The sequence below is a fragment of the Vulpes lagopus genome, chromosome 10 (genome assembly GCF_018345385.1).
Source record: "Vulpes lagopus strain Blue_001 chromosome 10, ASM1834538v1, whole genome shotgun sequence".
In the NCBI taxonomy this organism is placed as follows: Eukaryota; Metazoa; Chordata; class Mammalia; order Carnivora; family Canidae; genus Vulpes; species Vulpes lagopus.
The window spans coordinates 18,393,518-18,417,779 of record NC_054833.1 but is presented as its reverse complement, the minus strand read 5'-3'; the positions used below and the strand labels follow the sequence as shown (position 1 = coordinate 18,417,779).

Below are 24,262 nucleotides of genomic sequence, written 5' to 3'. Positions count from 1 at the left end.
GTACCTTTGTTTCCAGATTTTATGGCCACTGTATACATATGGCAAGAGCTGAAACGGTTAAGTAACTTGGCGCAGAGACACTGCCGCACCTTGCCCTCACCTCAAGGCTGAGGTGTTCTGACTGCACGCTAGACTCCTGGTTTTCAGAAATGTAAGCACGCCCTTTGCTTAGGGCTCCTCTCTTTTTCAGCATTCCCAGGGTTTCCTTCTGGCAGGATGCTTTCTCGCCAGCATGATCATTAGCCTCTCTCTCATCTCCCCTTCCTCTGTGTCGACCTCTGACTTTTGTTCCTTTGACTGTCGATTTCCAACATCTACTTCTTCTTGTCTTCATCTCTTCCGTAACTCATCTGGAGTGACCTTTATATTCAGACTCAGCAAACGTTTACTGTGAACCTGCTGCGTGCCAGAGAGCGTGCTGGGCATGTTCACTCAACCACCCATTGGTTCCCTGGCCTCCTCTTAGATGGCCTACCTAGCTTGGCCCCTGGGGAAGAGGGTGCCTAGCTACCTGACCTTGTGTTTGGAACAGGCTCTGATTTCAGTCTGGTGGATAATCATCAACCCACCCAACATTAATTCTGAGGAATCAGGGGCTACGAAGGGAGACTGAAGAGGAAAAGCAAAAGAGAAACAGAATTGACAACAGGCACTCAAATACCTGTGCATGCATGTCACAGGGGCATTGTTCACAATCGCCAAGAGGTGGAAATGGCCCAAATGTCCATCAGTGTATGAACAGATAAAATGTATGTGCATACAAAGGAATATTATATGGCCATAAAAAGGAATGGATTACTGATATATGGTAACATTATTGATGATCCTTGAAAACATGCTAAGTGAGAGGAAACCAGTCACAAAGGATTATATGATTCCATTCATATGAAATATCCATACTATGCAAATTCATAGAGGTACGTAGGTTGGTGGCTGCCAGTGGCTAGAATGGGGAGATGCTGCTTAATGGGTAAGAGGCTTGCTTTTGGGATGGTTAAAATGTTTTGGAGGAGCACCTGGGTGGCTCAGTGGTTGAGCGTCTGCCTTTGGCTCGGGTCATGGTCCTGGGGTCCTGGGATCAAGTCCTGTATCAGGCTCCCCCTGGGGAGCCTGCTTCTCCCTCTGCCTATGCCTCTGCCTCTCTCTGTGTCTCATGAATAAATAAATAAAATCTTTAAAAAAAAAAAAAGCAGTGGAAATTAGGATGAAAATCTTCTACACCTCTAATTATCATTCTTGAAAAAGACACTAAAGAGAATGGAGGGGAGCCCTAATCAATGAGCTAAAGGCTAAGAATTTTCCAGAACTAATGGAAGATAGGAAACCACAGATACATGAAGTACAATGTAATTTGAGTGGAATAAATAAAAAGAAACAGAGCAAGGCATGTTTGTAATGAAGCCGCGGCATACCAGAGCAGTGACATTATGAAAGCAACAAGAGAAACCAGGTCAACTAAAGAAGGGTTAATCTGAGATCCCCTGGGTGGCTCGGTGGTTTAGCGCCCACCTTCAGCCCAGGGCGTGATCCTGGAGTCCCGGGATCCAGTCCCTCATTGGGCTCCCTGCATGGAGCCTGCTTCTCCCTCTGCCTGTGTCTCTGCCTCTCTCTCTCTGTGTCTCTCATGAATAATAAGTAAAATCTTTAAAAAAAAAAAAAAAAGGAAAGAAAATGACACACCCCAAAGCAATGATGACGACAGATGGAATCAGTAGCAAATTTTAAAACTCATTAAAATGACAAACTAATAGATGGTTTAAACTATACAGTAAACACAAGTGAAGAGAGAATTGGTGAACTTGATAAATCTGAAATTTCCCCACCAAGAGACAAGGAGGTAAATGACTTAAGGAAAAACAGATGGAATCAGTAGCAAATTTTAAAACTCATTAAAATGACAAACTAATAGATGGTTTAAACTATACAGTAAACACAAGTGAAGAGAGAATTGGTGAACTTGATAAATCTGAAATTTCCCCACCAAGAGACAAGGAGGTAAATGACTTAAGGAAAAAAAAAAAAAAAGCAGTGGAAATTAGGATGAAAATCTTCTACACCTCTAATTATCATTCTTGAAAAAGACACTAAAGAGAATGGAGGGGAGCCCTAATCAATGAGCTAAAGGCTAAGAATTTTCCAGAACTAATGGAAGATAGGAAACCACAGATACATGAAGTACAATGTAATCTGAGTGGAATAAATAAAAAGAAACAGAGCTAGGCATGTTGTAATGAAGCCGCGGCATACCAGGAGCAGTGACATTATGAAAGCAACAAGAGAAACCAGGTCAACTAAAGAAGGGTTAATCTGAGATCCCTGGGTGGCTCGGTGGTTTAGCGCCCACCTTCAGCCCAGGGCGTGATCCTGGAGTCCCGGGATCCAGTCCCTCATTGGGCTCCCTGCATAGAGCCTGCTTCCCCCTCTGCCTGTGTCTCTGCCTCTCTCTCTGTGTCTCTCATGAATAAATAAATAAAATCTTTTTTTAAAAAAAGGGTTAATCTGATAGAGTGAATTACAGATGTAAATTTCTTCTCAGTTACAGTGAAGACACTCTTCCCATTAGTGCTCTGCAGTTGAATGGGAAGTGTGAATCTTCAGGAATATCCCTGAAGAATGCAGATGCAAAAATCCTCAACAGAATATTAGCAAACTGAATTCAACAATACATTAAAAGGATCATAAACCAATGTAAATTGGTGCAATCGCTGTAGAAAACCATATGAAGGGTCCTCAAAAAATTAAAAATAGAAATACTATATGATCTAGTAATTCCACTACTGGGTTTTTACCCAAAGAAAATAAAAATACTAACTTGAAAAGATATAAGCACCTTTATGTTTATTACAGCATTATTTACAATAGCAAAGATAGGGAAACAACCTAGTTGTTATCAACTAGTAATATTCTGTTTTGTGTATATTGCATATATACACAACAGAATATTACTAGGCTGTAAAAAAGAATGAGATCTTGCCATTTGTGACAGGGTAAATGAACCCAGAGGGTATTATGGTAAACAAAATAAGCCAAACAGAGAAAGATGAATACTATATGATTTTACTTATAAGTGAAATTTAAAAAACAAATGAACAAAAACAAACAAAATCATAAATACAGGAACAAACTGGTAGTTGCCAGAGGGGACGGGGTTAAAGGATGGGTGAAATAGGTGAAGAGGGTAAGACGTGCAAAAAATATATATATATCCTACATCATGATCAAATGAGATTCATTCCAGGGATGCAAGGATGATTCAACACCTGCAAATCGGTCAATGTGATTAACAAAGGATAAAAATTACATGATTATCTAGGGCACCTGGGTGGCTCAGTAGTTAAGTGGTAGGCTCTTGATTTAGGCTTAGGGTCTTGAGATCAAGCCCCATATCTGGGCTCCACATTGGATGTGGAGCCTACTTAAGATTCTCTCTCTCCCTCTCCTACCTCTCCCCTGCTCACATGTGCTCGCTTTCTCTCTCTTTTTCTCTCTCTCTCTCTCTCATCTTTGAAAAAAAATCATACGATCGTCTCAATAGATGCAGAGGAAGCATTTGGCAAAACCCAACATCTATTTATGATAAAAATTCTCAACAAAGCAGATATAGAGGGAGTGTACCTCAGCATAATAAAGGTCTTATACGACAAGCCCACAGCTAACACCATATTCAATGCTGAAAAGCTGAAAGCTTTTTCTCTAAGACTAGGATTAAGATGAGAATCTCCACTTCTATTCAACATAGTATTGGAAATCCTGGACAGATCAATTAGGCAAGAAAAAAGACATTCACAAGGAAGAAGTAAAACTGTTACTATTGGCAAAAGACATGATGTTATATGTAAAAACAAACAAAAACTAAAGACTATCAAAAACCTTTATAATAAATTCAATATAGTTGCAATATACAAAATCAATACACAAAAATCTGTTGCATTTCTTCACACTAATGAATTATCAGATTGAGAACAGTCCCATTTACGATTACATTAAAAAGAATAAAATATCATAGAGTAACACATGAATCAGTATTGCCATGAATTCCTGTGTTGTACACCTGAAACTAATGTAACATTGTGTGTCAACTATACTAAAAAAGAAAACACACATTAATTTTGGTAAAAAGAGAAAGTATAACTAGGAATAAATTTAATCAAGAGCTCAGAGACCTATATATTGCAAATTATCAGACATTAAAGAAATTAAAGAAAACACAAATAAATGCAAAGATATTCCCATGCTCGCGGACTAGAAGAATTCTTAAAATGTCTATACTATCCAAAGCAATATAAAGATTCGGTACAATCCCTATGAAAATTCCAGTGGTATTTTCCACAGAAATAGAAAAAATAATCCTAGAATTTATATAAAACTACAAAAGACCCAAATAACCAAAGCAATCTTGAGAAAGAAGACCACAGTGATATCATGTTCCATGATTTCAAAGTACATCACATAGCTATAGTGATAAAGAGTACGGTATTGCCATAAAAACAGACACATATATCAGTGGAACAGAATAGAAAGCCTAGAAATAAACTCACACATAAATAGTTTATGACAACAGAGCTAAAATACACAACAGGGAAGGGACAGTCTCTTCCATAAATGGTAAAACTGGACCACTGTCTTACTCTGTACACAAAAAATAACTCAGAATGGATTAAAGACTTAAATATGAGACCTGAAACCGTAAAACTCCTAGAGGACAACATAGGCAATAAGCCCCTTGACCTAGGACTTGGCGATTTTTGGAATCTTGACACCAAAAACAAGAGATGCAAAAATAAACAAGTGGAACTACATCAAACTAAAAACTTTCGGCACAGCAAAGGAAACCATCAACAAAATGAAAGGCAACTTACTTGAATGGGAGTATATTTGCAAATCATATGCCTGATATGTATATTTGCAATATACATTTGCAAATCATATACCTGAGCTAATATCCAAAATATATAAAAGAACTCCTACAACTCAATAGCAAAAAAAAAAAAAAAAAAAAAAAAAAAGATCAAAAAATGGGTAGAAGATCTGAATAGACATATTTTCCAGCAACTACAGATAGCCATCAGGCACATGAGAAGATGTTCAACATTACTAATCATCAGGGAAATGCAAATCAGAACCGCAATGAGGTACTACCTCACACCTTTTAGAATGGCTAACATCAAAAAGACAAGGAATAACAAGTGCTGGCGAGGATGTGGAGAAAAGGGAACCCTTGTGAACCATTGGTGGGAATGTAAGGTGTGGCCACGGTGGATAACCATATGAAGGCTTCCCAGAAAATTAAAAATAGAACTACCCTATGATCCAGCATTTCCACTTCTGGGTACCCAAGGAAATGAAACAGTAAATGAAAGAAGTATATACACCCTCCCATGTTCACTGCAGCTTTATTTATTTATTTATTTATTTATTTATATAATAAATTTATTTTTTATTGGTGTTCAATTTACCAACATACAGAATAACACCCAGTGCTCATCCCGTCAAGTGCCCCCCTCAGTGCCCGTCACCCATTCACCCCCACCCCCCACCCTCCTCCCCTTCCACCACCCCTAGTTCGTTTCCCAGAGTTAGGAGTCTTTATGTTCTGTCTCCCTTTCTGATATTTCCCACACATTTCTTCTCCCTTCCCTTCTATTCCCTTTCACTATTATTTATATTCCCCAAATGAATGAGAACATACAATGTTTGTCCTTCTCCAATTGACTTACTTCACTCAGCATAATACCCTCCAGTTCCATCCACGTTGAAGCAAATGGTGGGTATTTGTCATTTCTAATGGCTGAGGAATATTCCATTGTATACATAAACCACATCTTCTGTATAAGAGCCAAAGCAATGGAAACAATCTAAATGTCAATCAATGGATAAAGAAATTGTAATATCTATATCTATCTATCTATCTATCTATCTCTTCTATGTGGAATCTAAAACAAAAAACCTGAAGCTCATAGATATAGAGAACAGATTGGTGGTTGCAAGAGGCAAGGGCAGAGGGTGGGAGAAATGGGTGAACTGTCTTATTTTTTTTTAATTGAATACAATTTTTTTTATAAATCAGAGGTATGGGAGACCGTTCTTTTTAGGCTGTCCCAGTTCTGTGTTTTGACTAAAGATGTTTAGTTTTTCTTGGTAGTGAAAAAAAAATGTGTACCATATATATTGATACTAAATGTCTGATTGCTACTTTATAGTAGTCCTTATAAGTGGGCAAAAATGTGGTTATTTCATATTAATGGAACTCTATCAAGGCTGCAATCATTCAGTTTAAGTGTTTCCCCATGACACATGTTTATTGACTTAAGTGCCTGAGTGTATTCCTACCACGTTAGCTGGAGTCTGCAACTTTTCCACTGTGAGACACATACAGTTGTGTCTGTGAAACACGTGTGAGACACATATAGTTGCATAGTTGAGACATGTGTAGACGCTACTGAGCGTCTTCCCAACCTAGAGCGATGGTAACATCTGCATTTGGGTATGAAAAGGATTCTAAAATGTTTTTTAAAATAAAAAATGACTTGTCTAACCCTTACTGCTAACGACGATATGAAGGTACTTAGCGTTGGTCCTAAAGCTCTTATAATATATGTGCCAGGTCTAGTCCTAAAATGTCCTTTGAACTGAAAGCATAGCTCAAAGGACTTCCTTTGCAGGGACAGAATAGTTCTGTGTCTGGATTGTGGTGGTGGTCATAGGAATCTATACATGTGATAAAATGTCACAGAATTATGTATGCGTGTGTACACACACGCGCACACATACGTATATACACACACCAGATAATGCATGTGAAAATTGGTGAAATCAGAGTACGGACCTGTAGTCCACTTAAGATATTATATCAACATCAGTTTCCTGGTTTTGTTATTGTTATTCAATTATGTAAGATGTTACATGGGATCTCTTTAGTGTTTTTTTAATCCTTTCTTCTATTTTTGCAACTACCTGTGAGTCTGTAATTATTTAAAAAATGAAAGTTTAGGAAAAAATGGCAGCCAGGAAAATAGATTCTTCTTGATATTTCTGATTCTAATAGAACATTAATAGAAACAAATATTTAGAAATATTTGGTGCACCCCAGAGGGTAAAGTCTGTTGTCTCATTGTGGTTAACAAGTGAGCTGGAGAGTCCAGCTTATTGTCTCTATCGCTGTTTCAGGTTGAATGCTTGCAACATAAAAGTAAGAAGGCCACTGTTGTTACATACCTTGAAAGACCAGCTGGAACTGTCCTTGTTGCCTAAAATTAAATACACTTGTGCCATAGCATAAAAAATTGTTTACCGTCGTCAGTGGAATGGTAGGGTTTTGTTTTGTTTTTGTTTTTTAAAGAGTTTCAAGTTTTTCAAGTTTGGTGTAGGACTATAAGTGGAAGCATGAAACATTTGGAAAATGTAGAATTTACTGTCAGTGAATGTAATTTTGCCTTAAATAAGCCATGCCGAATTAACCAGTTAATGAGTCCAGATAATGAGAAATTAATGAGTATGTGGCTTTTCTTAAACACAGGAAGATTGTGATTGTTCTATTCTTTTACCATCCACTCTGCCCTCTTTCTTTTCTCTTTTATATTTTCACTTGAAACAGGATGTATCTTTATTTTTTTTGTAGACAACTTTATTTTTTTTTAAAAGAGTTTATGTATTTATTTGACAGAGGGAGAGGGAGAAGCAGGCTCCCTACTGAGCAAGGAGCCAGATGCGAGATTTGATCCCAGGACCTTGAGATCATGACCTGAGCTGAAGGCAGACACTTAACCAACTGAGCTACCCAGGTGCTGCTTCTCTAGACAACTTGAAATCATTCAGAGTTAGCAGGATGCTATTCAGAAAATACGTTAAAATATCAATATTACAGACAGTGCCTTGAGAATTATCTCCCTGTCTCCTTGTTTTGTAACAAGTAATAAAAAGTTCTTTGCTTTCAACCTTTCAAAAAAGAAAAATATGACAATCAAATTAAGCAATAGTGGGGAAAAAACTGACCTCCAGTAAGACAAATCCAAAAAAAGGGAATTCACAAATAATATTAGAATGAAAAAGCTGTAGTTAGAGCAGAGATTAAATAAGACTGAAAATTGGATAAATTCTTCCCCTCTTAACAAACCTCTAGAAAATGCATAATGACTTAAAAAGTAGATACTTTTTAATAGTAGATACCTCTACATTTAAAGGAAAATGAATGGGTAATTAAAAATTTTCCCCAAAGGAGAACACAGAATCAGATGATTTTACAGATAAGCTTTCGAGACTTCGAAGGAAGAGATCATTTCCTGAGGAGAAAGAGGGAGCATTTTCCCCCAACTTATTCCAAGAGCAAGTATAACTTGCAGAAACCGAACAACACTGTATGAGGTGAGCCCATCACGTGTGTCGCCTATAAACACAAATGCAAAAATTCCAAGCCACAAATTCAAAAGGTAACAGGGCAAGTAATGTGAAACCTTTAAGTTCCGTGTTACAGACTGTGTGTGTGTGTCTCAAATTCCTATGAACAAAATCCTAATTCCTTTTTTTTTTTTTCTTTTTTTTACAAAACCCTAATTCCTAATGAGACGGTTTTAGGAGGTAGGGCCTTGGGATGTGATCTGGTCTAGATGAGGTCATGAGGGTGGAGACCCCATGATGGGATTAGTGTCCTACAGGAAGAGGAAGAGACTAGAGCTCACACCCTCTCTCTGCATGCACATACCAAGGAAGCCGAAGTGAAGACCTAACCAGGAAGGCAACCTTAGCAAGAACCCAGCCATGCTGGCACCCTGAGCTCAGACTTCTAGCCACCAGAATTGTGAGAGGTCCGTGTTGGTTGTTTCAGCACCCCGAGTCTCTAGTATTTTCGTTATAGCAGCCCAAACTCACTGAGACTGTCAAGGAAGCAGTCTGCTGCATTTTCTTATCAGGTTCAACAGTTTGGACTCGATTTCTTTCCTTTACTATTGTTTAATCTTAGCAATACTGAACTGGACTTCAAGATGGAAAATGAGCATCTTTCCCTTCTTCCTGATTTTTAGAGGACATGCTTTGAGGGTGTCACCATTAAGAATGTTGTTAGCAAAAAAAAAAAAAAGAATGTTGTTAGCTGTAGGTTTTTAGATGGACTCCTGATCAGATTAGTGGAGTTCTTTCTGTTCCTGGTTTGCTCGTTTGGAAGAGACTTAGGAGACAGAACAACCAAGTGTCATGAGTGAATCCTATTCGGCTCCTGCCTCCAATAAGCCAAAAGCAGACTTTTTTGAGCTGTGGGAGGGAATTTGATTATGGTTTGGGTATTAGAGAAAAACAGCAAATTATTTTAATGTAGGTATGGTCATGCATTGTGATTGTGTAAGAAAATGTCTGGTTTGGCGGGGGGTTTGGTGGTAAAATATGCATCATATAAAATTTAGCACTTTAGCCAATTTTAAATGTACAAGTTCTGCAGCATTGTGTTCACATTGTTGTGCGACCATCGCCACCATCCATCTCCAGAATGTTTTTCACCTTCCCATGCTGAAACACTGTCCCCACTGAACACTAACCCCCTGTCCCTCCCACCTCAGTTCCTGGAAGCCACCCTTGCACATTCTGCCTCTATGAAGTTGACCACTCCAGGCACTGCATATAAGGGCATACAATATTTGTCCTTTTCTGACCAGCTTAAACTTCATTTTGCATAATGTCCTTTGCAAAGATTTACCCATGTTGTAGCCTGCATCAGAATTTCCTTCCTCTTTAAAGCTGAATTGTCTTTGCCATGTTGTTTATCCATTCATCCATTGATGGACCCTTGGGTGGCTTCTTTTTTGGCTACTGGGAGTGCTGCTAGGAATATGGGTGTACCAATATCTGTTCAAGTCTGTTTTCCATTCTTTCAGATACCTATATATACACTTAAAAGTGGGATTGCTGGCCATGTGGTAATTCTGCGCGTGTCTGAGGAATTGCCAGACTGTTTTCTACAGCAGCTGCACCATTTCACGTTCCCACCAGCAAGGCACAAGGGCTCTACTTTCTCCACATCCTTGCCAACGCTTGTTAAGAAAATGTCTGTTTTTAATGGATTTATATGAGGTAGAGTTGAAGAAGAATTATTAGTCACCCATTGCCTACAGAGCAGTCATGCCCCACCCATGGGACTTCAGGTCCCCACCAGCTGACAGGCAGTATAGCCATCTGCTTGGGCTGCTTTCACTCTTAGTTGTGACCATGCCTATATTTGCCATGTGTGCCTATAAAATTTCCATTATGCTCTAAAGGACTTGAAGAGAAAAAAGGAAAACACTCTGATTTAGTGATATGTACATATATATAGTAAAACTATCAGTTTTTAAAAGGCAGGAAAATGCTAGACATTATTCATGATTCTAGGTACCTTTCGGGCAAGAGTTGGGGATAGCACCAGAGAGGAATACCGTGGTATTGGTCATGTTCTGGTTTTTAAGTTGGGTGCTGGTTTCCTTAGGTCCTTATTATGATGCTTCATTACCTCTATAAATTGCATATATCCTTTTCATATTTAGTATTACATAACTTACATTTTTTAATCCTCAACCAGTAACTCTTATTACTTAGAGCTCTGGTTCTTACATGTTGGTCAAAGATCTGGTGCTCGTCTGAATTTCAGCTGGCATAGTATAAGGCAGAGACAATAGAGTGAGTTTTATAAAGCTAAGTTTATTCGATTTCAAGGATTGTGTTTTTCAATTAATGTCCTCTTTAATTTGGTATGAAAAGAGCCTTCAGAAATGATCATAGAGTTAAAAGGATGCAGTTTGTTGTGTTGTTTGTTTTATTGTCTTTACAAATGGCAAACAAAAAAAGTAGATGACCTTGTATAAGGTCATTACCATTGAAAAATGTTATGGTCCTTGAAATAAAAAATTCTAGGAATTATTGCCTCAGAGAACAGAAACGGCATTCATTAGCCAAACAGCAAAGCTGATGATACTCAAGGTAGTGATTTTACTTACCACTTTTGACACAGAATGCAGCTCTTCAACTTAATAAGGTGATTTAGAGGAACCGCTGATCGGCCCTACCTAAAGACTCCTGAATAAATTTGAATTAACTCGGCAGAGACCTACTCCAAGTCAGTAGAGCTAGCGTCTCAAACATCAGCTGATGATGATCAAAACTAACATTTGAGTACTTTCTCTACCACTATTTTGTAGAACTTGTCCCACTTAAAGCTCAGAAATGCACTATTGCCATTTCCCTGATAACTGGAACCTTGGCTAATGTCTTGCTCGGCATCACGTAAGTCAGAGAAAGGGGAGCTAAAAATTCAGAACCGCTTTGGCAGCACGACCCTTCATCAACACGCATAGCTACTACTCAATTGAATAGCACATGTGACACCCCCAGTGCAAAGCTAAAATGCTAAGGGCTACAAAACAAGTCCTGAGAGCTGAATTCAGAACTTGGCCCGGTCCCTTGCAGTACCTCCCATATTTTGGATTTTCTGACATTTGTAGAGTCCAGAATCATAGAGCTTGAAGGCGGGGAATGCAGAGTTCACTGGAAACATTACAGTTTTACCACTGAGGTCTTCAAAATGCACATGGAGGCAGGGATCTAACTGCATTTATGTCTTGTTTCCCTCCCAGACACTCATGAACACACTATATAAATTCACTATAGAAATCGAAGACTGGGGGAAAGGAGTTCCAGGCGAACTCCCGTGGCTGACAGCTGAAGTATCGTGGGGAGTGGGAAGAAGGTGGTCCAGCTTCCAGCCAAGAGGCCTCAAGAGAGGTTTCGAAGACAGTGGAGTGAAGTTTTTGAGTGAGAGTGCTTATAACGAGATAGGGGAGTGGAGGCTCAGATTCCTGAACCTCCTCAGAGAAGGACAAAAGAAAGGCAAAAGACAGTTCAGACTGCTTCCAGATAATGTTATCTCGGTAGAGAAATGGGAAAATGCTCACATAAGGCCAGGAGTTCTAATTGGTATTGTAGTAAAGTGAAGGCTTTGAACGATGTTCGTATTTTCTCTTTTAGGTTCTTTATCTTTCACATTTGTCAGTGGGCGCCTGCCAGGGCTCCTCCTCAGTCATGCATACTGCCTCCCAGCATCTCAACATCCTTAAGAGTTGCATGCGGTTTCTCCCCCTCCTAGCAAGTTCAGACTTCCCCTTCTTTCTCTTGTCCTCTCCTGTCCTCCCTTTCCTTCTTGTGTCAGTCAGTTGCCTGTGACTGTGTAACACATCACCCAAATGAGAGTGGCGTAAAGCAATGTGCTGTTGTCTCCCACAGTCTTGGGAAATGCCCAGGTTCTAGAGGGTGATTCTTGAGCGTGGTGCCTCATGCAGTTGCAGTCAGAGGCTGGCTGGGGTTGGAGTCCTCCAACGTCTCCCCTGGTTTGGGCACCTGAGATGGCATCTCGGTAGAACAGCTGTGGTGCCTCAGGTGAAGTAGTGGGAGGCTGACTGGATGCTTCCCTCTCTCCCTCCATCTGTCCCTTCATGTACCGTACAGCCTCTCTGCATGGTTAGCTTGGGCTTCCTCACAGCATGGAGGTTCGGAGTAGTGGGAGGTCTTCTATGGTGACGATTTTTCCCCTAGATAAGCAGTCCAAAAAACCGAAGCAGAAGGAGGTTCAAAGCTTGGGAGTCACTCAGCACCACTGTTGCTGCATTTTATTGGTCCAGAGAAAGTCAGAACAAAACCCACTCTAGGGGAGAGGGACCCTATACGAATACAGGGAGGTATGGTTTATGGGGATGATGTACTTCTGCAAACCTGGCTACCACATTTCTGATTTATTGAAATTTGACTCCTTATGACTGAAATATCTTAAGTTACTATCTCATGTCTTGTGTCACATCCATGATTTATGATTTCTTCTTTTTACTTATTTTAATTTTTTAATTTCTTCTTTCTAATTGTTGTTTATACTACTAGTGATTGAAAGACTTCTTTGAAGAATTCTTATGCATTCTTTCAAATGAATCTTAACAATATATTTTTATTTACTGATATTAAAATTTAAGCACCCAGAGGGCCCTATAGAAAAGCTACATGACTGTTTTTTAGAAAGTCTCTTTGGGAAATCAGATTTGATTCACTTTTTAACCACTGATGATAACATATCACACTTAAAAGGCAGATCAGTTTTAGGGAAAAGCGATACACCCTCATGTATGGGTGTCCTTCAGTGAACTCACCCACAAGATTGCTTTTCATGCTTAGCCACTAATTTGAAAACCTGTTCTCTTTTTGGGACTGAACCGTGCTTTATTTTCTGGCTAGACCTTTTATTTATTTATTTTTTTAAAATTTATATCAAGCTCTCTTACACAATCCAAAGCTTTTTTTTTTTTTTCTTTTTACCACTCCATTCCCCTGGAAAGAAAGAGATAACTTGACTCTAAAAGATTTTAGCTTAGTCCTATGGCAGTTTCAGAAATTCTTTATTTAAAACCTCCTACCTATAGATGGCTTAAAGTTCCTTAGCTTCTGCAAATGCCATTGAGGCCTTAGGTTCTTATAAAGAGTCATTGACATTTTTTTCTCTTCTGTCTTTCTTTCTTTCTTTCTTTCTTTCTTTCTTTCTTTCTTTCTTTCTTTCTCCTTTCTTTTTGTTAAAGAAGCTAAATCTCTGAAGTTTTTCTCTGGTGATCATGGAGAATAACACATGTGGGAGAAAATGGGCAGTTGGAGGTGGCAAATAATTTGATTTTTTTCCCCCCTTACCCACAACCCTGGGGAGAACTCTGCCATAAAGGAGTAATTTGCTCATGCGATTTCACTGCACTTGCCATAAAAAAAAAAAAAAAAAAAAAAAAAAAACACCTAACAGGAACAGTAGGCCAGAAGTGTTTCCAGTGCCTGGAGAAAAGAGTCAAGGATTTACGGTGGGAAGCAGAGCAGTCCTTTTTCTCTTTTACAGTGATTAGGAGTGAAGCATCTGAGGTCGATACCACTTCTCTCACAGAGGACTTTATATAGATTCAGTGGAAGCTGACTCGCTGACTCTGAAGAGTGATCATCAGTGGTTGAAGTTTTCCATAGATTGTCTTCATGCAGGGGAAAGATTTCATTAAAAAAAAAAAAAAAGATTCCAGACTCCATTCTTCCCCAGTTTTTAGAAAAGCATTAGAGGGGCACCTGGGTGGCTCAGTGGGTTGAGCGCCTGCCTTTGGCTCAGGTCATGATCCCGGGGTCCTGGGATGAAGTCCCGCATCAGGCTCCCTGTGAGGAGCCTGCTTCTCCCTCTGCCTGTATCTCTGCCTCTCTCTCTGTCTCTCATGAATAAATAAACAAAAAATCTTAAAAAAAAAAAAAAAGCATTAGAGAAAATAGCAAGGTATGCTGTTGGTAATTTGCTTCCACACCCGTGTCCTCACACCTGAGTTCTGTGTGCAGCTTGAGTGGAGGGGCCCTAGCCTCAGAGCCCTGCAGCTCCCCCTCTGCTCCGGGAGAAGGTGGGGCAGTGCTCTTGAGTTCTAGCTGGATTTTTTCTGAAGCTTTACCCTAACCACCCCCTCCCCAGTGAAACTTTCCGCTGAGCTTCAGGTTGAGGCCAAAGGCGCTGCTCACTCCCCTACCACCCTAGGACCCCTCTTCCCAAAGGTCAGCTCACACCTACCCTCAGTGGTACCAACTGTTGATGGCAGGAGGTGACCCAACCTGAGGGGGCCAGGCAACAGGAAAGAAAGGGGGCTGGGAGGGGGTGACCGGGACCAGGATCACCAGGGATGTTTTTATTCGCCATTCTCTTCATTCTCACAACTTCCTCGGGAAGCCCAGTTCACTCATGCCTTTGTAGGTGAGGAAACCCGAAGGCAAGAGTTTAAATAACTTGCTTTCCTGCAACGTACTTCAACCAAATATGTAAAGTATTGAAACCAAATAAAATCTAAGAATTTTACTTACTCCTTGGGTAAGATGAAGGATTTGAATCTCAGCCTGACAGCCCAGCCACTGTTGGTTCATGGGACCACTCACCCACCCACCCACCCACACATCCCGCTCCCAAGCCATTGCTAACTGGTGATCCACTTCTGAATGAAAACGGGGCAGCTTTCTTGAGGTGAGCCTGTGGCACCTAGTCAAGTAACAATAGTTGTCACTCTCTCTTGTTTAATCTTATAGTGGAGTACGAGAAGGAGTTCTCCCCTGGCCAGCGACACCACAAAGAGTTCAAGTTCAACTTATCCCAGATTCCTGAGGGTGAGGCGGTGACGGCTGCAGAATTCCGAATCTACAAGGACTGTGTTGTGGGGAGTTTTAAAAACCAAACTTTTCTTATCAGCATTTATCAAGTCTTGCAGGAGCATCAGCACAGGTATGAAGGCTCAAGGCACCCATACGGGTGGGGCTGGCCCCCATTTCTCACCCTGCCATCATCTAACCCCGAGTATGTCTGTGGAAGGTGATTTGGAGTTCAGGGGCAGCACACGAGCATGATGAGGAATGCATTCTGAATGGTAGTGTTTAGCCAGCAAGAAGATTTTTTTTCCAAATAGTTGTCTTTTCCTAAGCAAGCCAATGGACGGTATTTACTAAGCATCCTTTGTGATCAGAGAACATATGCCTTATTGGGGTTAAAACATTGCCCACCGTGGTTCGACGGGTGAGGGTGGCTAAAATCAATTCATACATGAAAGTCATGTAAGGATGCTTATAAGTGATACTCAAGTTAGTGGAAAGCTGTGTGTTTGCATCTAATACATATATGTGAGCTATCTTTGAGTGTGTGTATGGGTGTGTATCTCGAATGTATCTCTTCTCATTTGGATACAAAGGAACAATAGACTATTTGCTCCCTCCCACCCCATGTCTGGAATATTCTTGTTTTTTGAAATGAGGCTAGACCATTTTTATGAAAGAATTTCAACAGCTAATATTCCTGGGGCTGCCTACCAATAAAGAAAAACTAACATGGAGTGATTTCTGGAGGATTAGAAGGGCCAAGGGAAGAAATATTACAGCAGCTGATCCAATCCTGTAGCACATAGAAAGCAAGCCAGTGATCTTGACTTGTGCTTAGTATTTGGGGGTCAATCAGTTAGTTCTTGAGAATTGGTGGGCCTGATGCAAAGGTCAGCACCGCTGCATACGTAGTGCCCAGGATGGAGAACACAGCATATGATGGGACAGCCTGGCAATTATACGGTAAATAGGCAGACAACAAAGGGAGAGAGTACAGAGATGGAGGGAACCCCACATTTACAATCTCTGTAAGGGATTTGCCAGCTTTGGTTTCACACACCAAGTCAAGATTCTTGCTTTTGGGCTTGGAAATCTGTTGACTTCCCAAGAACGTCCAAAGGTTTAGGAATGACTTCAGTTTCTCCTGGACTTACGGATCTATGTGTGGCTCTGCCACAAATACACACACTAAAATAATAATGAATGTAAACTGGCCCCATAAAAGGTTTATTTTGAAAGCACTACCAACATGTGGCCCTTGTGCATATTCGAGTGTGTCCTGAGGGAAACAGGAAAGGGAAAACATGTGCCAGGCTTTGGGGGCACATTGTGGTGTTGAATATACGCACTGAGCATTGTATGTGAGTTCTTTGTTGGGATAGTTATAAGTAAAATACAGCCACATTGGTATCTATAACAGACTAGAATTTCAGAATGAAGGCAAGGTTTTCTGATGTCTGATTTTCACCCCTAAATAAAAGTATCATCAGTGACTTAACTGTCAAGGGCCTCTTTTGAAATAACAAATTATTTGTTGGTAGATTTTTGTCTTTTGATATTTCAGAAAGAATTGATACTCAGTGGTGATTCTTTGGGCCTGCTTTAAGCCATTGATTGTCAGTCTGCCTAATTATATGTTCACTGCATTTATCTGGCAGAAGTAACCTACCAGTACCTTCTTGGCTCAGACATTTGTTTGGAATCCATGGTTTTCTCTGTTCTGCAGGAAAGGCTTTATAGTGAAAACACTAGATTGGGATTTTTGTGTAACTATGGGATTTTTCAAAATTATTATTATTTAAAAAATAGAGCTAGCAGACCATTTGTAAGGTTTATATTGAACTCCAGCCAAAAACGAACAGCTGCCTTGTGCTTAAGATGGTGGTGTCATACTTTCTCCGGGCCAGCAGTGAGTTTGGAAAACAAAATCCCAAACAGTCCCAACCTTTGATGACTCTGTCAAAGCAGAGTTGTAATTTCTCTGCCTTCTAGGATGGGAGTATTTGGCGATCGGATGTGTTTAACTTTTGTGCATAGGAAAGGGGATATATGGGAGAATTAGGAAATTCTCATGCTTTTGAAAGGCTTCAGGTTGACCAACAGGAGATTTTCTTTTCTTATCGGTGGGCTAGGAGCCCAGGTCTCCTGCTGTCTCCTGATGTTCTTCCAGAGGCCTCCAGATTTAACTGCAGGGCTCCTTCTGGGGAAGGTTTGATCTCCCCATCTGTACCGTCTTGGGGTTTCCTGGCTAAAAATGATCCGCCAAGCTTGTGAAGAAACTTATTTGTCTAATCTGTGTGTAAGTGAAATTTGTAGTATTTGATGGATTCACTTAATTTAACAAATGTTTGTTTTGCAAAATAGTTGGCCTCCTTGAAAAAGAAAACTACAAAAAAGGCAGGTTTTTCAGTGCTGAATTGTACCTCCAGCTAAGGCAAAAGAAGTTATGTGTTGGGCCTCTTGATATAAAAGGCAGCTAAGAAGCCTAACCCAGGGGAGGGTCAGAAAAGATTCTTGGAAGATAGGCCATTGCTATGAATTGTGCAGAAACATATTCCTCTTACTGATAAGAAATCACTGGAACAGGTAAGTTCAAAAAAGTGACTACTTGAATAGATGGTGCTTTGAGTAAGAACAGGGAAACATTTGATACTTTATTCAATACCTGAGAATAAGCTTTGAGATAGAATCTAAGTCCTAAAAAGATCTGGAGCAACCCATAGAGCAGAATTGGATCAGCAACCCAACAGCACATACAGTAAAATCAGAGCAGCAAAGGGTGTTAATATCTGGTGTTATAAATCATTATGTTTTTATGATGACGCTGGTAAAAATTGGCATTTGCATAGCACTTAGAATTTGGAAAGAGCCTTTTCACATATTCCCTCACTAGGATTTAACCACTGACCCCCATCAGATAAGCAGGGCAGGCATGTTACCTTTTAGAGAATGAAACGTGGCACATAAGAATTTTGCCAAGTCCAAATTAGGCCTGCATTGTTGTCTGCTGTTTCCCAAGTCACCCTGATGACAAAGGGACAGTCCCAAGATAAAGGTGAAGTGCCAGAAAGAGGTAAGCAATCCCCTTAGGGCATGCCCTTCGTCTCCATCTGGTTAGCTTTGATGCAAACATCCTAAAGATGTTTCTGTGTGGGTGTTCAGTGAGATGGCTCTGTTGGGGGTGCAGATGTGTCTGCTAGAGTTCAGACCCTGGTTCTTTGACTTTCCAGGCTTTTCTTCAGAAATGTTTGTTGACCTACTGAGAAACCATAAAACTGTTAGCAGCTTTTCTAGGGGAAAGGTATGGAGAAGAAAAAAGACTAGAATAATTCTATACAAAAGTATTTGTACTTATTCTGAGTGTTACCTATAAAGTCCATTGACTTTACCTCATTCTCCCACATCTCATACACACTAAGCTGTCTTCATGCTTGTAGTGTAAAGGCTGCTCTGAATACCTTTGACCTTCTATATTTGTGGTTGTAGTCTGTTGCTTTTCAGAAAGTGTACTCATGATCTTTAATTATATATTTTTTTAAATATTTATTTGAGAGAGAGCATGAACAAGGAGACGGGCAGAGGCAGAGGGAGAAGCAGACTCCACACAAGGCAGAGAGTGTGACCCTGGGATCATAACCTGAGCTGAAGGCAGATGTTTAAAATGATCAAGCCACCTAGGCACTGGATCGTTAATTTTATAGCACCTGTAGATTAATAGTGCAGTTTTGGGGCCTTTCAAAAATATCATTTTCATCTACACTTATTTGGTTAAAGACATTCTTTTACGGTTCTTAATTGAATTTCATATAATTAGAAGTTAAAGTCAAATAGCATCTCTTGAAAGCCAGCCAGAAATGTTTTCAGTGTCTGAAAGATGGCCCTATTTTGGGTTTTTGTTTTGTTTTGTTTTGTTTTTATGATGGCCCTATTTTGTACTTGAATTTGCCCACTTGTTTCTGCTAGCTTTGAAATCCCATATACTACTATGTTTCAGAAATTACATTGCTGGAAGTGATAGTCTGTCTTCTGTGCATATAACTTTTCTGTGTTCTATCATGCTGCAGTCTTTGGAAGACATGTAGAGGAAGAATTAATTCCAAAATTTAAAATTCAGTGTGTCCTGGTGTAAGCAATATCACAACCTACTCCTCTGTTTCCAAACAGGCAAAGTTTTTTCTTTCTTCTTTGTATTTTTTTTTTCTTTTAGTTCATGTTTCATCCTAACTTCATTAGGCTTAGGGTGTGAAAAATGAATGTTTGAATCAAGAGAACTGAGCATTAGAAATGGATTTTGAAACTGAGAAAGATTTCCTTAGGCCACCCAGATGCTGTGCTAGTACAGTCCCTGGGAATAATCCCAGACAGAATTATTGCTTAAACTAAATTTTTCACCAAGTTCGCCATTTACATATTTTACAGATAGAATGTAATTGTTTCAAGAGAGAAAATCACTGTTAGAGGGCAAAAACACATTTTTCCAGAATTTTTAGTTGGATAATGCTCCTCTGAACCATTCACAGAGATAGAGAACACAGGAATAAGTGAGGGAAGGGCAATGAGGATGAGTTCAGGTTTGGACATGTTTGAGACATGAGTGGATGCCCAAGAGGCAGTGAAATATGAAAGTTTTTAGCTCAGCATAATGAGCTAGCTGGAGTAGTAGATATTTGAGATTCTAAATGAACTAGTAAAGTAGATTAGATAGCCTAGTTGTGTAAGAATAGAAATAAATAATTGCCCTAGTATCATTTATTGGAAATAATATTCTTTTTCCATGCACTTCAGTAGCATCTTTGTTATAAATCAGGTGACCATGTATGTGTGAGTCTGGTTCTAAGACCTTTATTCTGTTCCATTGGTTGTCTTTTTCTTGCACCAATCTATACTCTTCGTTTTCTTAGTTTCATAAGAAGGCTTGATAACTGTATATAGATTCTTTAAATTTTGAGACTCTGTTAGCTAGTTATGGCCTTTTGCATTCCCACATAAATTGTAAAATCAGCATTTTAATTTCTATAAAGAAACTTGCTGGAAATTCCAATTCTAATTGGAATTCCATTAAATCTAGAGATCAATTTTGGAAGAATTGACTCTTACTAATATTGAATGTTCCAATCTAAGAATGTGGTATTTGCCTAGGCTTTCTTTCACTTTTCTTAGTAATATTTTATGATTTTTTTGTGTCTTAAATATTCTTATTAGATGATTCTGATTTATAGATCATTAGAATATTCCCGGTTTTGACGATTTTTATGCTATTGTAAATAATATTATTAGCTTTTAAAAACATCAGTGTCTAATTGTTTCTGCTCACAAAGAAATACAATTGATTTTTGTATATTGATCTTATATCCAGCAACCTTGCAAATTCACCGTCATTCTAATAATTTTTTGTGCAAAATTTTGGAATTTCTATAAATATAATCATGTCATCTATAAATATCAGTTTTATTTCTTCTTTTGTAATTCTTACATTTTTTTCTCCATTTTTCTTGTTTTATTGTACTGACTGGACATGCAGTACAATTTTGAATTTGAGTCAGATTTCTGTCTCAGATTAGAAATCCTTGAATGAATTTGCATGTAATATATATATATATAATATTTTTATAGGTATTCTTTATTATAATAAAGAAGTTCTCTATTTCTAGTTAAGTTTTTTAATATTAGAAATTGGTGTGGAATTTTATATTAAAAAATTTCTGATCTTTTCCCCTAAGTGTTAATGTGATATACTACATTAAATTATTTCCAATTGTTAAACCAACCTCGCATTCATGGAACAAGCCTAACTTGTGATTTATTATCCTTTTTACATAAAGCTAGATTCAGAGATCATATCTGATAACTCTATTATTCAGGATCACCTGTGGGTCTGTTCCCATTATCTATTTGTTCCCTTGATTTTTCCTCATTTGACTTTATTTCTTGGCATGACTGATCATTTTTTTAATTCAGTTCTGGCCATTATCTATGGAAAATATTTATAAATGCTGTTATCTCTTTCTAGAGTAGATTTCATTGTCTTCTAGGAGGCACACAAAATACAGGGTGATCTCTCATTCTTTTCAGGTATTTAAGGGTAGTTAAGGATGTGTTAAGAATGATCTGTTTCTGGTTTTTCCCTTTCTCCTAGAGTTTAGCCCTCTAGGGGTCTCAGCTGAAGGTCTAGGATGTTTACCAGAGCTCCTCTTCCTTGGTGGCCTCTGCACTCTAATTTTTAACTTCCAGCATTGAGAAACTGCCAAAAACTCTGCTTAGCTTTTTGTCCTTTAAGCAGTTTCTATCTGCTTGTTTTCTCAGCTTCCTACTCCACGCATTCACAGCCTCATATTTGGCAGATCTCTCAAATGGAAATGTTGGAGTTGAAGGCAGCCAGGACTTGAAGAGCCAAAGTTCTATAGGAGGTGAAACCAAACTTGTATGAGCTCACTTTTATGCAGCCCCTTTCCCCTGGGACCTTAGCCCTCCAGGTCCAAACTTCCCAAAGCTCCAGTTTTTGTCCCTGCCAGTGATGTTGCTCCAAGCCGTAGGCTTCTGCTCCTTTCTGTTTGATACCCATGCATCATGCCAGGAATGATCAAATCTACTGAAATGAAAAGGCAACACAAAAACAATACAAATGTAGGGCTCACCTCCATGTATTTTTCTTCTCCCTGTGATCTTGACCCATCAAGTGTTGACTGTCTTAGTTGCTTTAAGATGACTACAAACAAGTTTATTTTTTCACTTGTCCTCAGTGGGAGTGTTAGTTTGATACATCATAACCAGAAGCATATGTCTCTGAAACATAATATTTTTATTATTTTTATTTTGAAATCTTTGTAATGAATCCCCACAAATGTTGATATGTGTGATTCATTAACCAAATAGTGTAGTTTGGGAAAAAAGACCTGAACCGGGCAGTCAGTCCAGTTCCAAGATCTGGGAGAGTAATTTCCTTAGAAGAGCATTTCTTACAGATCGATTGCTCTAGAGTGCTACTGGATTTTCAGTGCTGCTGGCCAAAGTGAAGTGACATGAACCTTTATCTTCAACTGAGGTATAAGTGAGATACCTGAGACTTTTTTTTTTTTTAAGAGAAGGGCAAATTTGAGAAAGCGAGGATGGGAGAACCTTATTGTGGTTGGGGCAGAGCGAAATCAAAGCCTTTTATCGCTGTGCCCAGCCACACCTGTTTCTCTTTCTGTGTCTGGCTTTCACAAGTGTGATCCTCAGGGACTCCTGAAATCTTACTTGCTTATTTGATAATCTCTGGCACACTCAGTGTGGGCCTCAGGCAAGCAATGAGCTTTTCAGTATTTGTTGCTTTGCCCCCGAAAAGGGGATAATACAACACCTCAGGTTATGTAACTAGTTTTGTCTTTTTAGTCAAGTCCTATTATACCTAGAGTGATCCACCTGAAATCAAAACAAAAAATTCAACCAAACCTTATTCCTTAGCCTATCTAAGTTCTGTTCTTTGCAGAGCCGTGGTGTAGAAGAGCATATTACAGGGAGGAATTAAGGTTATCATAAAGAGGTACGTACACTCAAAAGAATGCTCCATTTGAGAGAAAGGGAGAATCAGGTGCAGTGGGCAAGAGAAGCAGTTATTTGGGGACTGTTTACCTAACACTTGGTAAACATGGAAGAGAAGAAAAGAAAAGATCAGTCTTTGTTTCTGGAAACTATGCCTTCTGTAGTGTTCATCCCCAGAAACAGATTGCCCCAGAAGGAAGACATGCGTCTTCTTTCCAGGATGTCCAGCCTTGTGGGAGGCCGGCTATGGTGGAGGCTAAGATTATCTTTTGAGACATCTTTTTTTTTTTTTTTAAATCCCAAATGGAAAAAAAAAAATAAATAAATCCCAAATGAACACCTTTTTTCTTGTTTTGTTTCCCTGTATCATACAGGATATGGAAATGTAGGACTGGTGGTGAAAACATAACATTTGCACGTCACATGTTTAAAAGGTAGCAGGACGTCTCATTCAATGTGTGCTTGATCACTAGGGCGTGTTGGAGTGTATATCCCCGTGAAGGAGGACATTGTTTTGTTTCTGTGGCCAAGGAGGTCAGGTTAGGTTGCCATTGAATTCGTAAAAAATAATCTGCTTTCCACCCTCCACCCTCCCTCTCTGCCTTGGACACAGAGAAGCAGAATTTCTAATAATACTGCTACTTTGGACTTGATCTTATTTGTGATTCTGATGATTAGTCTAACTTGATAACTCCCTGAGGGTAGGGCCAATGCATAAGACAATCAAACATTTACTTGCGGAGTGTTCTACGTTTGTTTGCTTTGTACTGTTTTAGGGAGAGGAGCAAGAAATCTTGAGAGCACTTAGCTTTGAACCTTAAGTCTAAAAACCAGATGAGGATGATACTAGTCATATTTAAAGGAGCAGGACTCTGCTGTAGGTCAGACTCTCACAGTGTGGTGCCCAGGCCAGCAGCAGCAGCATCACCTGGGTACCTTAGAAATGCAAATTCTCAGGCCCCACCCCAGAAGCTCTTTGTGCTAACAGGCCTTCCAGGTGACTCCAACACAGGGTGAACTTGAGAACAACTGCTGTGATGATTAAAGGATGTGCAACACTAGAGCCAAGTTACCTGGATTCAAATCCCCATTCTGTACTTACTGGCTCTGTGACTAGGAGCAAGCTACTTAACCCCCTTGTGCCTCAGGTTCCCTCTCTGTAAACCTGTGATGGCATTAATAGTATTTACCTCTTATGGTGGTTGTGAGGACTTAGCATATGGAAAAGCATCCATGTAGTAAACACCAAGTAAGGGCTCGCTAGGTTAATACTGTGTCAGCAAACGGATTTGTATCCGTATGTTGAAGATGAAATCTTAACTCATACAGAGTTAAGGTGTTTTTTATATTTAAACCATCTCTTTATACCCTGCTAGTCCTTGAGGTGAATATTGGTTGATACTGAGAGGCAACATCAGTGAGAGCTTAATTATATAATAATAATGTGCATTCACTCTTATTACTCAAATCCATGAGTGTGTAGCAGTTTACCGTGATTTGTAGTGCTCTATTTTCAAATATCCTATTCTTTCCTCCTTTTAGTGGTAAAAGTTTAAACTTATAATCCTCTGTATATGATATATTACATAAGAAGAAAGTAAAA

General features: G+C 39.3%; 1 protein-coding gene across 1 annotated transcript in view; it reads left to right on the top strand.

Moving 5' to 3' along the window:
• Positions 1-24,262, top strand: part of BMP6 (bone morphogenetic protein 6) — a 147,850-nt gene that overhangs the window by 104,581 nt on the left and 19,007 nt on the right. The window contains exon 2 of the mRNA XM_041770447.1: positions 15,079-15,271. Coding sequence (XP_041626381.1) covers positions 15,079-15,271 — 193 coding nt within the window. The remainder of the gene's footprint in view (positions 1-15,078; positions 15,272-24,262) is intronic.